This window comes from Dryobates pubescens, chromosome 30 (genome assembly GCF_014839835.1).
Source record: "Dryobates pubescens isolate bDryPub1 chromosome 30, bDryPub1.pri, whole genome shotgun sequence".
Taxonomy (NCBI): Eukaryota; Metazoa; Chordata; class Aves; order Piciformes; family Picidae; genus Dryobates; species Dryobates pubescens.
Genome location: NC_071641.1, coordinates 10233089 through 10246573, shown reverse-complemented (window position 1 = coordinate 10246573; position 13485 = coordinate 10233089). Strand labels below are relative to the sequence as shown.

The window sequence follows — 13485 nt, the reverse complement described above, 5'->3', positions numbered from 1 at the left end:
GGGGGGGGGGGAAAGTTCAGGCTCTCCTTTTATTGTTGGCCGACGCAGATCCTTTGGAGAGAACAACAACAACAACAAAAAAAGATCACAGTGCTTACCCAGGTTACTCAATAGGTCAAGGGGAAGAAGTGGTGAAAGAAAGGGGTTAAGGGAGCAGTCGATTGCTCTTATGGCATCTTCTCAGAGGCAGGCGTCTGTCTGTCTGTCTGTCCGTCCGTCGGTCGTTACGTGGCCGTGGCCAGCCGGCTGTACTTCACCTGCCGGCCCCGCTGCAGCACCGGCCAGGGCAATGGCCAGTGGTAGGAGCGAGGTACAATGCCTTGGACATTCTTTTCAAAGTACTGGAAGGGCTTGTACCACCAGACCCTGGCCAGGAGGTTAGTTTGGGAAGCTTCTTTTAGCACCTAGGCAGAGGGAAGCGGAACAAAAGGAGGATTAAGGGCGGCGCAGCGCTCGCCGGCAACCCCTTCCCCGCCCCCCCCCCCCCCCGCTCACGCAGCCCTCCGGGCTGGGAAAGACCCCTGGCATCATCGAGCCCAACCAGGGGCATCGTGCTGCTTCCTGAACCCTAGAAACATCCTTCCAAACACAGCTGCATGGGCAGAGCTGGAGAAGAGCCAAGCTGCTTTCCCACCGCCCCCCTCGCACACAGCCCACGTTGCTCCCAAGCGGAGCTCGCCCTTGTTTCCAAGCCCTCTCTGGCCCACGGTCCCACAGTAACAGAATGATCGGCCCAGAAAATCCCAGCTTCTCTTCTTTGGCAACGACAAAAGCCCAGCACAATGCACAGCTGTTTCCAGGAGCAGCCCTGAAACTGCCTGTAGCTCAACAATCACCCTGGAGTCTGGCTGGCTGCCTACAGGGCAAGGAGCAAGGCTCAGCCCATCTGGAGGAAGTAATGAACCCTGCCCTCCACAGGCTCTCGAACTGCCCTCACCCAACCTTTTGATTCTCCAGCCATGAGCAAGCCACAGCTGAGACATAAGGATTGGGTGGGCACCAAGAAGATTATCCAACTACTGCTCTATCAGCCCACCATGAAGTGCAAGCATGAAGTTTATCTGCTCATCCTTCTCCCCACGGCAAATCAATCCACTTCGGCCCCAAGTGGGACACAACCCTCTGCACATGGAGCAGCACCAGGATGGACAGAGAAGCACCTGAGGCATTTCCCAGCATCTCAGCACCCTAGGGAAGCAACCTCGAGCCACCTGCTGAGTCACATCATGCAAAACAGGGGTGTTCCCACACAGGAAAGCAAAGGGCTTCCTGGCAAGCAAGTCCTCACCAGGACTCGGGACCATCCTGACCTCAGGAGCTGCCAGACTGGAGGCAGGACCACTCAGCACCATGGTCTGACAGAGCCCCAAGGCAAACTCCAAGTGTGGAGCTCAGTCTGGTGCTGTATGAGAAGAGTTACAAAGTCTGGGCACAGAAGGCTATCAAACAGAACCCCAGCATGGAGGGGCTGGGACCTCTGGAGAGCATCCAGCCCCAACCCCCTGCTCCAGCAGGGCACCCCCAGCAGCTTGCCCAGCAGCACAGTGCCCAGGGGGGGTTGCAAGCTCTCCACCCCAGGAGACTCCACAACCTCTCTGGGCAGCCTGCTCCAGGCCTCCAGCAGCCTCACACCAAAAAACTTTCTCCTCCTGCTCACATCCAACCTCCTGCCTGCCACTCTGTGCCCCTTGGCCTGGCCCTGGGCACCACTCAGCAGAGCCTGGCCCCAGCCTCTTGCCCCCCACAGCTCCTTTAGCTCTTGCTGAGCATTGCTCAGCTGCCCTCTGGGGCTGCTCTCCTGCAGGCTCTCAGCCCCAGGGCTCTCAAGCCTTTGCTGCTCCCAGAGCTGCTCCAGGCCCCTCTGCTGCTTTGTGCCCAGCCAATGCTGCCTCCTTCTGTCCAGCAAACCCAGTGTGAGCGGCAGGAGAGGGATGCTCCACAAGGCACTGCTGAAAGGCTCTAGGCAAAGTGTGGCTCCTCCCCCACCCCCACCCCACGGCAAGCAGGGAAGTGAGGGCTGGGAGGAACTCACTTGCTGGTTGGCCATCGTGTGGTACCACCAGAAAAGTCTTGTAGTGATGTAGTAAGCCACCACCACGTCCACAGTGTAGTGGTCATGAGCAAGGAGGATGCAGAACATGCCCAGCATGCTGAGTGCCCAGCACAGCCAGTGGTACCACCAGAGCCGCCGCGGGGAATCTGCAAGGAAGCAGGAACAGGCATTACCACGGAGCAGCAGGGCCCCAGCACCACAGAACCTCCATGTCCTCAGCAAAGGACTTGCACTGCTAGCCCTGGCCCTGGGGAGGGTGCTGTGAGATCACAGAACAAGCACCGTTCTCTTCAGGTGTGACCTGGGGGGTAAGTCAGAGCCTTGGGAAATGGGAAGGTTATGAACTGGTTGACCCAAGCCACAAGGCTCTGATAATGGAATTGTTTGGGTTGGAAGAGACCTTTCAGATCATCAGGTCCAGCCACGAACCCAGCACTGCCAGGGCACCTCTAACCCTCGAGCACCACCACACCTACGTGACTTCTAAGTATCTCCAGGGATGGGGACTCCACCACCTCCTGAGCAGCCTGGGCCAGGGCTTGGCAGCCCTTCTGGGGAGAAAAATTCTCCTCATGTCCAACCTAAAGCTCCCTTGGTGCAACCTGAGGCTGTTTGCTCTTGTTCAGTCACTTCTTCAGAGAAGAGCCCAACCCCCCCCCCTGGCTGCAGCCTCCTCTCAGCAGCTGCAGAGAGCAAGGAGGTCTCCCTCAGCCTCCTCTGCTCCACACTCCACACCCCCAGCTCCCTCAGCTGCTCCTCCCCAGCCCTCTGCTCCAGACCTTCCCCAGCTCTCTTGCCTTTCTCTGGCCCTGCTCCAGCCTCTCAATGTCCTTTTTGAAGTCAGGGCCCCAAAACTGAGCCTGGGATTGAAGTTGTGGCCTCAGCTGTGCACAGTCCAGGAAAACCAACTGACCTGTGTGTCGGCATAGATCCTGTGCAGATGAAACCTGCTCCCCTTGCCCTGATTCAAGGACAAGTGTGCCCACCATGGCCTGGGTCCTGCACAGGGGGAACTCCTGCAGCAGAGCCTTCATTTCTCTCTGGGAGACACCCACACAGTCACTGACTGCACTGGGTTAGAAGGGAGCCTCAAAGCTCAGCCAGTCCAAAACCCTGCACTCAGCAGGGACATCCTCCACTGGATCAGGTTGCCCAGAGCCCTGGCCAGCCTCCCCTGGAACAGCTCCAGGCATGGAGCCTCAACCACCTCCCTGGGCAGCCTGCTGCAGTGTTCCAGCAGCCTCCTGGGGCACAACTCGTTCCTCACATCCAATCTCAATCTGCTCTGCTCTGCTTTGAAGCCATTGCCCCTGCTCCTGTCCCTGCAGGCCTTTGGCAACAGTCTCTCTGCAGCCTTCTTGTAGCTCCTTCAGGTCCTGGCAGGCTGCTCTAAGTTCTCCCTGGAGCCTTCTCTTCTCCAGGCTGAGCACCCCCAGATCCCTCAGCCTGTGCCCATAGCAGAGCTGCTCCAACCCTCTGATCATTTTTGTGGCTTCCTCTGGACCCTCTCCATCAGCTCCAGGTCTCTCTTGTGCTGAGGTCTCCATAGCTGGCCCCAGCCCTGCAGGTGAGGTCTCCCCAGGGCAGAGCAGAGGGGCAGGATCCCTCTCTCCAGCTCTGGCCACACTGCTTTGGATGCAGCCCAGGCTGCCCTTGGCCTTCTGTGCTGCCAGTGCCCATTGCTGGCTCCTGCCCAGCTTCTCCCCCCCAGCACCCCCAAGGCCTTCTCTGCAGGGCTGCTCTCAATCTCATCCCCCCCAGCCTGGATTGATTCTGAGGGTAGCCCAGAGCTAGGTGCAGGACCTTGCCCTTGGCCTTGCTGCACCTCCTGAGGCTCTCCTCAGGCACCTCTGCAGCCTGGCCAGGTCCCTCTGGCTGGCTCCCAGCCTTCATTCCCATCAGCCACAGCACTCAGCTGGGTGCCAGCTGCACAGCTGCTGGGGTGCCTCACCCCCCCTGCCTGTGTCACTGAGGAGGATATTGAACTGCACTGCTCCAATGCAGACCCTTGAAGGGCTCCACTTGTCACCTGGCTCCATCTGGCCATGGAGCTGTTGATCACTACCCAGCTGAAATGACATTCATCAGGCAGGATGCCATCAAGGTTTCAGTCATATTCTAAACCTAATGTTTTCTTAAACCACATTCTGGCCATGTCTGTGACAGAGTGATTTGTGCTGTCTCTCAATGTTTGTGGTCAGCAAGCCCTGTCACCCCTGACCTTCACAGGAAGGGACCTTCAAAATCACTGAAAGCCCTGGAAAGCTGTGCTCCATTGTTGGATGCTGGAGACAGGCTGAGCAAGCAGAGCTCCTCAGCACTCAGTCACAGAATCCTTGGGGTTGGAAGAAACCTCTAAGATCAGCTCCAACCATTACTGAACTACAAAGTCTGGTGCTGAACCATGTCACAGAGTCACAGAATGGGTTGGGTTGGAAGGGACCTCAAAGATCATCCAGTTCCAACCCCCTGCCCTAGGCAGGGACACCTCCCACCAGCCCAGGCTGCTCAAGGTCTATTGTGGTTATTTAATGGGAAAATACTGAATCCAAGGAAATAAATCTGAGTATTACATTGACCACAGCAAGGATCTCTGCCCTGCTGAGACCACACCTGGAGTACTGTGTGCAGTGCTGGGCTCCCCAGGGCCAGAGAGACAGAGACCTGCTGGGGAGACCTCAAGGGAGAGCCAGGAGGAGGATTTGGGGACTTGAGCAGCTGCCCTGTGGAGAGAGGCTGAGAGCCCTGGGGCTGCTGAGTGTGGAGAGGAGAAGGCTGAGAGGGATCTGATCAGTGTCTGTCAAGAGCTGAGGGCTGGGGGGCAAGGGGAGGGGGCCAAGCTCTTTTGGCTGGGGCACAGCAATGAGCCAAGGAGCAATGGATGCAAACTGGAACAGAGAAGCTTTCAGCTCAACAGGAGGAGGAGAAACTCCTTTGGTGTGAGGCTGCTGGAGGCCTGGAGCAGGCTGCCCAGAGAGGTTGTGGAGTCTCCTGCTCTGGGGACTTTCCAACCCCCCCTGGATGCTCTCCTGTGCAGACTGCCCTGGGTGTCCCTGCTCTGGCAGGGGGCTGGGCTGGATGCTCTCTGGAGGCCCCTTCCAACCTCTGACACTGTGATTCTGTGAGCTCTCCTGGGGGGGTGGAGAATGCTTGGTGGCCAGCAAAGGACTTACACTCTTTGATGAACAAGTAGGTGAGGGTTAGGATGACGGTGTGGCCGCTGTACAGGTAGTCACCACACATGTTGTGGGATCCTGTGATGGACAAGCCTCCCCCAGCAAGCAGCTTCATGATCCTCCGCAGGTGCGACTCCCAGTCTCCAAACAGCTGGGGGGAGAGCAAAACAGAACAACAACAGATGAAAACACCACACTGAAACAATCTGCCCTGACCTTCTGGGGCTGAAAGCCCTCTGTCATGGTTTGACAAAGAACTATAGAGCAGCCAAGAAGGCCAAGGGCATCCTGGACTGCATCAGCAATAGTGTGGCCAGCAGGAGCAGGGAAGGCATTCTGCCCTGTGCTCAGCACTGCTCAGGCCACACCTGGAGTCCTGTGTCCAGTTCTGGGCCCCACAGGTTAAGAAGGACATTGAGAGACTTGAACATGTCCAGAAAAGGGCAACAAGGCTGGGGAGGGGTCTGGAGCACAGCCCTGTGAGGAGAGGCTGAGGGAGCTGGGGTTGCTTAGCCTGCAGAAGAGGAGGCTCAGGGGAGACCTCATTGCTCTCTCCAACTCCCTGCAGGGAGGCTGTAGCCAGGTGGGGGTTGGTCTCTTCTCCCAGGCACCCAGCACCAGAACAAGAGGACACAGTCTCAAGCTGTGCCAGGGGAGGTTTAGGCTGGAGGTGAGGAGAAAGTTCTTCCCACAAAGAGTAATTGGCCCTTGGGATGTGCTGCCCAGGGAGGTGGTGGAGTCACCATCCCTGGAGGTGTTCAGGAGCGGAATGGATGTGGCACTTGGAGCCATGGTTTAGTTGTCAGGAGGTGTTGGGTGATAGGTTGGACTTGATGATCTCTGAGGTCTCTTCCAACCTTATTGATTCTATGATTCGATGATTGTATGACTTGGAGCCATGGTTCAGGTGTCAGGAGGTGTTAGGTTATAGGTCATAGGTTGGACTTGATGATCTCTGAGGTGTTTTCCAACCTGCTTGATTCTATGATTCTCTGATGGAGTTGAGGAGCTCCAGGAGGTCCAGAGAGTCCAGGGGTGGGCAGCAAATTGTAGCCCTTTGTTACTTCATTCCCAGAATGCCTGTATAGCTGTAGAGCTGGCTGCAGAGTCACTTTTCATCCCTGTTCCCTTCTCTCTCCCTCCTTCCCTGATCTTTGCTAACGTGTGGGAGCTGGGTCTGGAGTGGCCTGGAGCTGTCACACAGGTCTGGTCATGGGGAGAGCAGAGAGGCATTGGGGGGTGTGAGGTGTGCATTTGAGGCCTGGAGGTTGGGCAAAGTTTTGGCTCAATGGGCTTCTGTGTTAAGCCCAGACTATGGATTTTGTGTATTTTATGTGCTTTGCACTGTGGCATTGGAGTTTATGAAGAGCACTTCCATTCAGACCTCCAATAATGTTCTGTATTTCTATCCAATTCTGTGTTAAACCTTTAACTACTCTGAGAAGAGCTGGAGAGCCTCTCTGGCTCCTAAAACCAAGGCACCCTGCTGGCAGCCAGCAGCTTTCCCTTTCAGACCCTCTGTTTGCTTTCAGACACAAGGATTTATTTCACTGTAAATGCAGTATCCCAAAGGAATGAGGTCTTGAACTGTGCTCATGGTACAGACAGCTCTCCACAGCTGCCTGGAGGTTGAAGCCAGGCTGGGGGTGATGAGATTGAGAGCAGCCCTGCAGAGAAGGCCTTGGGGGTGCTGGGGGGGGAGAAGATGGCCAGGAGGCAGCAATGGGCTCTGGCAGCACAGAAGGCCAGGGGCAGCCTGGGCTGCATCCAAAGCAGGGTGGCCAGAGCTGGAGAGAGGGATCCTGCCCCTCTGCTCTGCTCTGGGGAGACCTCACCTGCAGGGCTGGGGCCAGGTATGGAGCCCCAACATAGGAAGGACATAGACCTAAAGGGAACCAGCAAAGAGGGCTGGGGAGGGACTGTTCAGAAGGGGCTGTAGGGATAGGACCAGGGGCAATGGTTTGGAAGTGGAGCAGGGCAGAGCCAGGTTGGCCATCAGGAGGAAGCTCTGCACAGGGAGGCTGGGGAGACACTGGCACAGGCTGCCCAGGGAGGTGCTGGAGGCTCCATGCCTGGAGCCATTGAAGCTCAGCCTGGCTGTGTCCCTGGGCAGCCTGCTCTGGCTGGAGCTGGCCCTGCTGCCTGCAGGGGCTTGCACAAGATGCCCTCTGAGGCTCCCTTCCAGCCCAGTGAGTCTGTGTGAAAACTCTACACTGGGTCACTTCCCAAGTGGTAAGTGAAACATCTGCTCAGTACAGAGATTGCCAGAGTGCATCCTCCTAATATCCAGGCTAAATCTAGGAGTGTCTGAGACCCCTCTTTGGCCTATGAGCCTCTGAGACACCTCTGAGCCCCCCCTGAGGCCTGTGAGACTTTCTGAGACCCCTGAGAGTCCTATGAAATCTGAGCCCCCCCGAGTCCTGTGAGCCTCTCTGAGACCCCTCAGGGCCTATGAGCTTCTCTGAGACCCCAGGGAGTGCTGTGAGCCTCTCTGGGCTGCCACTACTCTATTTGCAGGTTTCAAATGCTGGGGCTGGCTGGGGCTGGCTGGGGCTATCCAAGGGCACACCCTGGGCTTGCCTCCACCTGAGCACTGAGAGGGCCTTGCCAAGGCTGTACATCTCCAAGAATGGCAGCTTGACTCCCTTCAGCCCATAAATACCTGCACCCTTGCTTTTTGAATGGCCTAATTGGCTGACTGATCAAACACAGCATTGCCTCCTCTGCTGCTGGCTGCCTCCACAAGCCACAGGTGGCTTGGCAAAGGCTCTGCCTCGCCACACGAACAGTGCAGGACATGTCCCTGGCTGTGCTTCCCCAAGGAGCAGTGACAGCAGGAGCAGAGTCAGAGCAGGGTTTCACTGCCTGCCACCTCACCTCTGGCTGTGGACACTGAGCTGTGGGACTGCATCTGCAGGAGATCATAGAGTCACAGTATCAACCAGGTTGGAAAAGACCTCCAAGATGACATCAAGTCCAAGCTGTCACCCAACACCTCCTGACAACTAACCCATGGCTCCAAGTGCCACATCCAATCCCCTCCTGAACACCTCCAGGGATGGGGACTCCACCACCTCCCTGGGCAGCACATCCCAAGGGCCAATTACTCTTTCTGGGAAGAACTTTCTCCTCACCTCCAGCCTAAACTTCCCCTGGCACAGCTTGAGACTGTGTCCTCTTGTTCTGGTGCTGGGGGCCTGGGAGAAGAGACCAACCCCCACCGGGCTACAGCCTCCCTGCAGGGAGTTGCAGAGAGCAAGAAGGTCTCCCCTGAGCCTCCTCTTCTGCAGGCTAAGCAACCCCAGCTCCCTCAGCCTCTCCTCACAGGGCTGTGCCCCAGACCCCTCCCCAGCTCTGTTGCCCTTCCCTGGACACCTTCCAGCAGCTCAACCTCTTTCCTAACCTGAGGAGCCCAGAGCTGGACACAGGACTCAAGGTGTGGCCTAAGCAGTGCTGAGCACAGGGCACAAGGACTTCCCTGCTCCTGCTGGCCACACTCTGCCTGATGCAGGCCAGGATGCCCTTGGCCTTCTTGGCCCCCTGGGCACACTGCTGGCTCCTGTTCAGCTGCTGTCCACCACCACCCCCAGGTCCCTCTCTGCCTGGCTGCTCTCAGCCACTCTGTCCCCAGCCTGTAGCTCTGCCTGGGGTTGCTGTGGCCAAAGTGCAGCCCCTGGCACTGGGACTTGTTCACTGCCATCCTGTTGGCCTCTGCCCATCTGCCCAGCCTGGCAAGGTCCCTCTGCAGAGCTCTCCTACCCTCTGACAGCTCAGCTCCTGCCCCCAGCTGGGTGTCAGCTGCAAACTTCCTGCTGATGGCCTCCATCCCCTCCTGCAGATCATCAATAAAGAGATTGACCAGGCTGGGGCCCAGCACTGATCCCTGGGGCACACCACTGGTGCCTGGCTGCCAGCTGGCTGTGGCACCATTCACCACCACTCTCTGGGCTCAGCCTCCAGCCAGTTCCTAGCCCAGCTCAGAGAGCTGCTGCCCAGGCCAGGGGCTGACAGCTTGGCCAGGAGCTTGCTGGGGGGGATGGTGGCAAAGGCCTTGCTGAGGTCCAGGCAGACCTCATCCACAGAGATACTTCACAGAAATTAATTTCCATCGTCCCCACACACACCTTTCTCCTGCTTAAATCCAGCTTCAGCACAGACAGCCTCAGCAGGGGCTCTGGAGCATGAGCACTCCTGCTCAGGGAGCACACCTTGCTCCCTCTCATAGAAGCCCAGCCTGTATTGGATTGTGGTACAGTCTCAAACTGTGCCAGGGGAGGTTTAGGCTGGAGGTGAGGACAAAGTTCTTCACTGAGAGAGTAATTGGCCCTTGGGATGTGCTGCCCAGGGAGGTGGTGGAGTCCCCATCCCTGGAGGTGTTCAGGAGGGGATTGGATATGGCACTTGGAGCCATGGTTTAGTTGTCAGGAGGTGTTAGGTATTAGGTTGGACTTGATGATCCCTGAGGTCTTTTCCAGTCTGGTTGATTCCATGATTCTATGATTCCCTACCACCACCAGCATGCTGGGGCAAGGGCCACACTTCATGTGACCTGATGTGGCAGCTCAGGCTGGGTGCCTTCTGTTCCTGCCACATCAGTTACACCTCCTGTGCCCAGAGGGTCCAACCCAGGAAGGTGGAGACAGGAAACAGCCCCTTTCATACCCATGAATCCTGAGCCCCATAAATCCCTCTGCAAAGTCCTTCTCTGCCTCTTCCTTCCCTCTCTGACCCGTGGGAGTTGCTCCCTGTCAGGTAACTGTGGGCTGTATCTGAAGGGCTCTCAGGCCTGGCCAGGCCTAATGCCAGGAGGAGAAGGGGTTGGAGCAGTCTCAGACCTGGCCAGCCTGAGACCAGCCTAGCAGTAAGGGGGGAGAAAGAGCCCTGGGGGGTTTGGGTGTACCCTCAGGTGGGGAGAAGGGAGGTGCTGGGAGGCTTTGGGTGTGCTGTAAGGGACTCTGTAGGCTTTGGGGTATCTTTGCCCCTATGCTTTGCAGCTTCTGTAACACACTGATTGCTTTTTCCATTTAAACTTTCCATCACTTTTGCAATCCATCTGTGTGTTATTTCTTTTGCCCCTGTCAGACCCCTGTCTGGCCTCAAACCAGGACACATGAGATGGATGCAACACCATCAGCCCTGTCCCATCTCCAGCTCCATCATGGGAAATACCCTTCAAGCTATCCCTGGGACAATAGTGTGCCCACCTGACCATGAAGGCCAATGGCATCCTGGGCTGCATTCAGCAGAGTGTGGCCAGCAGAGCTAGGGAGGTTCTCCTCCCCCTCTGCTCTGCCCTGCTGAGACAACAGCTGGAATACTGAGTCCAGTTTTGGCCTCCCCACTTCAAGAGAGACAGAGACCTGCTGGAGAGAGTCCAGGTGAGGCTGCAAGGCTGCTGAGGGGCCTGGAGCAGCTCTGCTGTGAGGAAAGACAGAGCCTTGGGGCTGAGATGGCTGAGAGGGGATCTGATCAATGTCTATAAAGATGAGGGGTGGGTGTGAAGATGAAGGCTCCAGGCTCTTTTCAGTGGTGCCCAATGACAAGACAAGAAACAAGAGGTCCAAGCTGGAACCCAGGAAGTTCCATCACAACATAAAGAAACTTCTTTGGTGTGATTGTGACAGAGCCCTGGAGCAGGCTGCCCAGAGAGGTTGTGGAGTCTCCTCTGGAGACTTCCCAGCCCCACCTGGACGTGTTCCTGTGTGACCTGCCCTGGGTGATCTTGATCTGGTAGCAGGGTTGACCTCCACGATCTCTTAAGGTCCCTTTCAACATTCTGTGATTCAAGGCTGGCTACAAAGTTGTTGCTTTAGCACCTCTGTCCCAGTGGCTTGCCTTCAGCCCTGGCTTTCCCAGAACCCTTTTTTATCCTCAGCACAACAAAGAGGAGCTGGTGCTAGACTGGGGAGGAGCTGGCAAGTCCTTGAGCTAAGACAGCTGCCAAAACAAATGCAGGGACAAATGGCTGTGAAGGAGACAGAGTTTCACCAGCCTCAGGAAAGTTTCCCTGGGCCATATTCAGAGTCATGGAAGTGTTTTGGCCTTCACTGAGGCAAATCATTACCACAGATGGATTTGACACACTGAAGTGTTTAGAAAGAAATGAGTCACAGGTGGCAGCTCCACAGGTTGCACACCTTCAACTGCTTTGGTGGAGAGAGGAAAATTAGGATTGTGCAAGCAGCTGAAAATGCTACAGGAAGTGTGGGATTGGTGTTGTGAAAAGGCTGGGACTGCCAGCACGGCCCCAGAGCAGCTGCCAACATCTTAACAGAATCATGGAATCCCAGAAGGGGTTGGGATTGAAGGGACACTAAAGCTCATCCAGTTCCAAGCCCCTGCCATGGGCAGGGACACCTCCCACCAGCCCAGCTTGCTCCAGGCCTCACCGAGCCTGGCCTTGAGCACCTCCAGGCAGGAGGCAGCCACAGCCTCCCTGGGCAGCCTGTGCCAGTCTCTCCCCACCCTCACTCTAAAGCACTTCTTCCTTATCTCCACTCTCAATCTCTCCTCTCCCAGCTCAAAGCCATTGTCCCTGGCACTCCCAGCCTTTGTCCAGAGTCCCACCCCAACTTTCCTGGAGCCCTTCAGATACTGCAAGGCTGCTCTGAGGTCTCCCTGGAGCCTTCTCTTCAGCCCCAACTCTCTCAGCCTGCCCCACAGGGGAGGTTCTCCAGCCTCTGATCATCTTCCTGACCTCCACTGGACCCACTCCAAAAGAAAGCCAACCCACAGCCAAAGCACTAAAAAGCTCTTGTGGCATCTTCCAAGAATGCTTCAGTGTGCCATGTGCAGCTCAGATTCTAAGTGACTCTCCATTCCCCCACAGAGTGAAGTTGCTGAAGTCACTTTTGTAGGTGCCAATCCCAGGACTTCTGCAGAGAACGTGGTAAATATGAGAGGAGCTGCTGGAGCTGGGGAGTGTGGGGAGGGAATGGTTACAGAATGGCAGCATGGTGTAAATTGGAAGAGACCTCAGGAGATCCCCCAGCCCCAGCCCCTGCTCCAGCAGGGCACCCCCAGCAGCTTGCCCAGCAGCGCAATGCCCAGGGGGGGTTGGAAGCTCTCCACACCAGGAGACTCCACAACCTGCTCCAGGTCACCAGCACCCTCACTGCAAACCCTTGTCACAAGTCCATTCTAACCCTGCTCTGCCTCAGCTCCAAACCATTCCCCTTTGCCCTGTCTCAGACACCCTCAGGCAAAGTCTCTCTGCAGCCTTCCTGCAGGATCCCTTCAGGTCCTGGCAGGCAGCTCTGAGGTGCCCCTGGAGCCTTCTCCTCTCCAGGCTGAAGGACAGAAGCTTTCAAAGGAGTGACAGTTCTGGAGCAAGTGTTGCTCCCAGTTTTGGGTGTGTGCAGGGCGAGGGGAACAGGCAGGGGTGAGAAGGTGGCAGGATGGGCAGGAGGAGCTTACCTTTGGAGAGCACTTGAAATGCATGCCAGGCACTGGGAGCGTGGTCACGTACATGGTGATACAGCGGTACAGGTACAGGGTGCCAACCAGGCAGAAAAACCTTCTGCTGATTATGGACCTAGGAAAGCCACAGAGGTCATTCAAAGCAAACAAAATAGGCAAAAACTAAATCAAATAAGCCAAAACCTGCTCTGACTGCTTGTGGCACCATCACTACCACCTGAGAATGCACAGTGACTCCCCCTGCAAACATTCCCACCCTTCCCAGGGCAGAAGCACAGCAGCAACTCAACCAATAGCACCCACAGAGGGCTGAACCCAGAGACATCCAGGGAGGCAAAGCCCCTCAGGGTCACCAACTCCAACCACTGACCCTACCCTGCAAGGGTCACCCCTAAACCACAGCCCCAAGCACCACAGCCAAACCACCCTGAAGCACCTCCAGGCTTGGGGACTCCACCACCTCCCTGGCAGCCTCTGCCAAGCTCTGACCACTCTTGCTGGGAAAAGCCTTTGCCGGATAGGATAGGATAGGATAGGATAGGATAGGATAGGATAGGATAGGATAGGATAGGATAGGATAGGGTAGGATAGGATAGGATAGGGTAGGATAGGGTAGGATAGAATAGAGTAGAATAGAGTAGAATAGAATAGAATAGAATAGAATAGAATAGATCATGTTGGAAGAGACCCTCAAGATCATCACGTCCACCCTATCATCCAACACCACCTAATCAACTAAACCATGCAACTGAGAATCCTGTCAAGTCTCCTCCTGAACACCTCCAGGGATGGGGACTCCACCACCTCCCTGGGCAGCACATCCCAAGAGCCAATCTC

The 13485-nt window shown here is 56.3% G+C and overlaps 1 protein-coding gene across 3 annotated transcripts in view; it reads right to left on the bottom strand.

Annotated features, from left to right (window-relative positions):
- Nucleotides 1-202: 202 nt before the first annotated feature.
- Nucleotides 203-13485, bottom strand: part of SGMS1 (sphingomyelin synthase 1) — a 110170-nt gene continuing 96887 nt past the window's right edge. For 2 of the 3 annotated variants that reach the window (XM_054174729.1, XM_054174730.1), the window contains 4 exons: nt 12646-12763; nt 5227-5380; nt 2033-2199; nt 203-404 (listed from right to left, as the gene is read on the bottom strand). In XM_054174729.1, the coding sequence (XP_054030704.1) occupies nt 225-404; nt 2033-2199; nt 5227-5380; nt 12646-12763 (619 nt within the window). In that variant the 3' untranslated portion in view covers nt 203-224. The remainder of the gene's footprint in view (nt 405-2032; nt 2200-5226; nt 5381-12645; nt 12764-13485) is intronic. The other variant, XM_054174731.1, reaches the window with a different exon arrangement.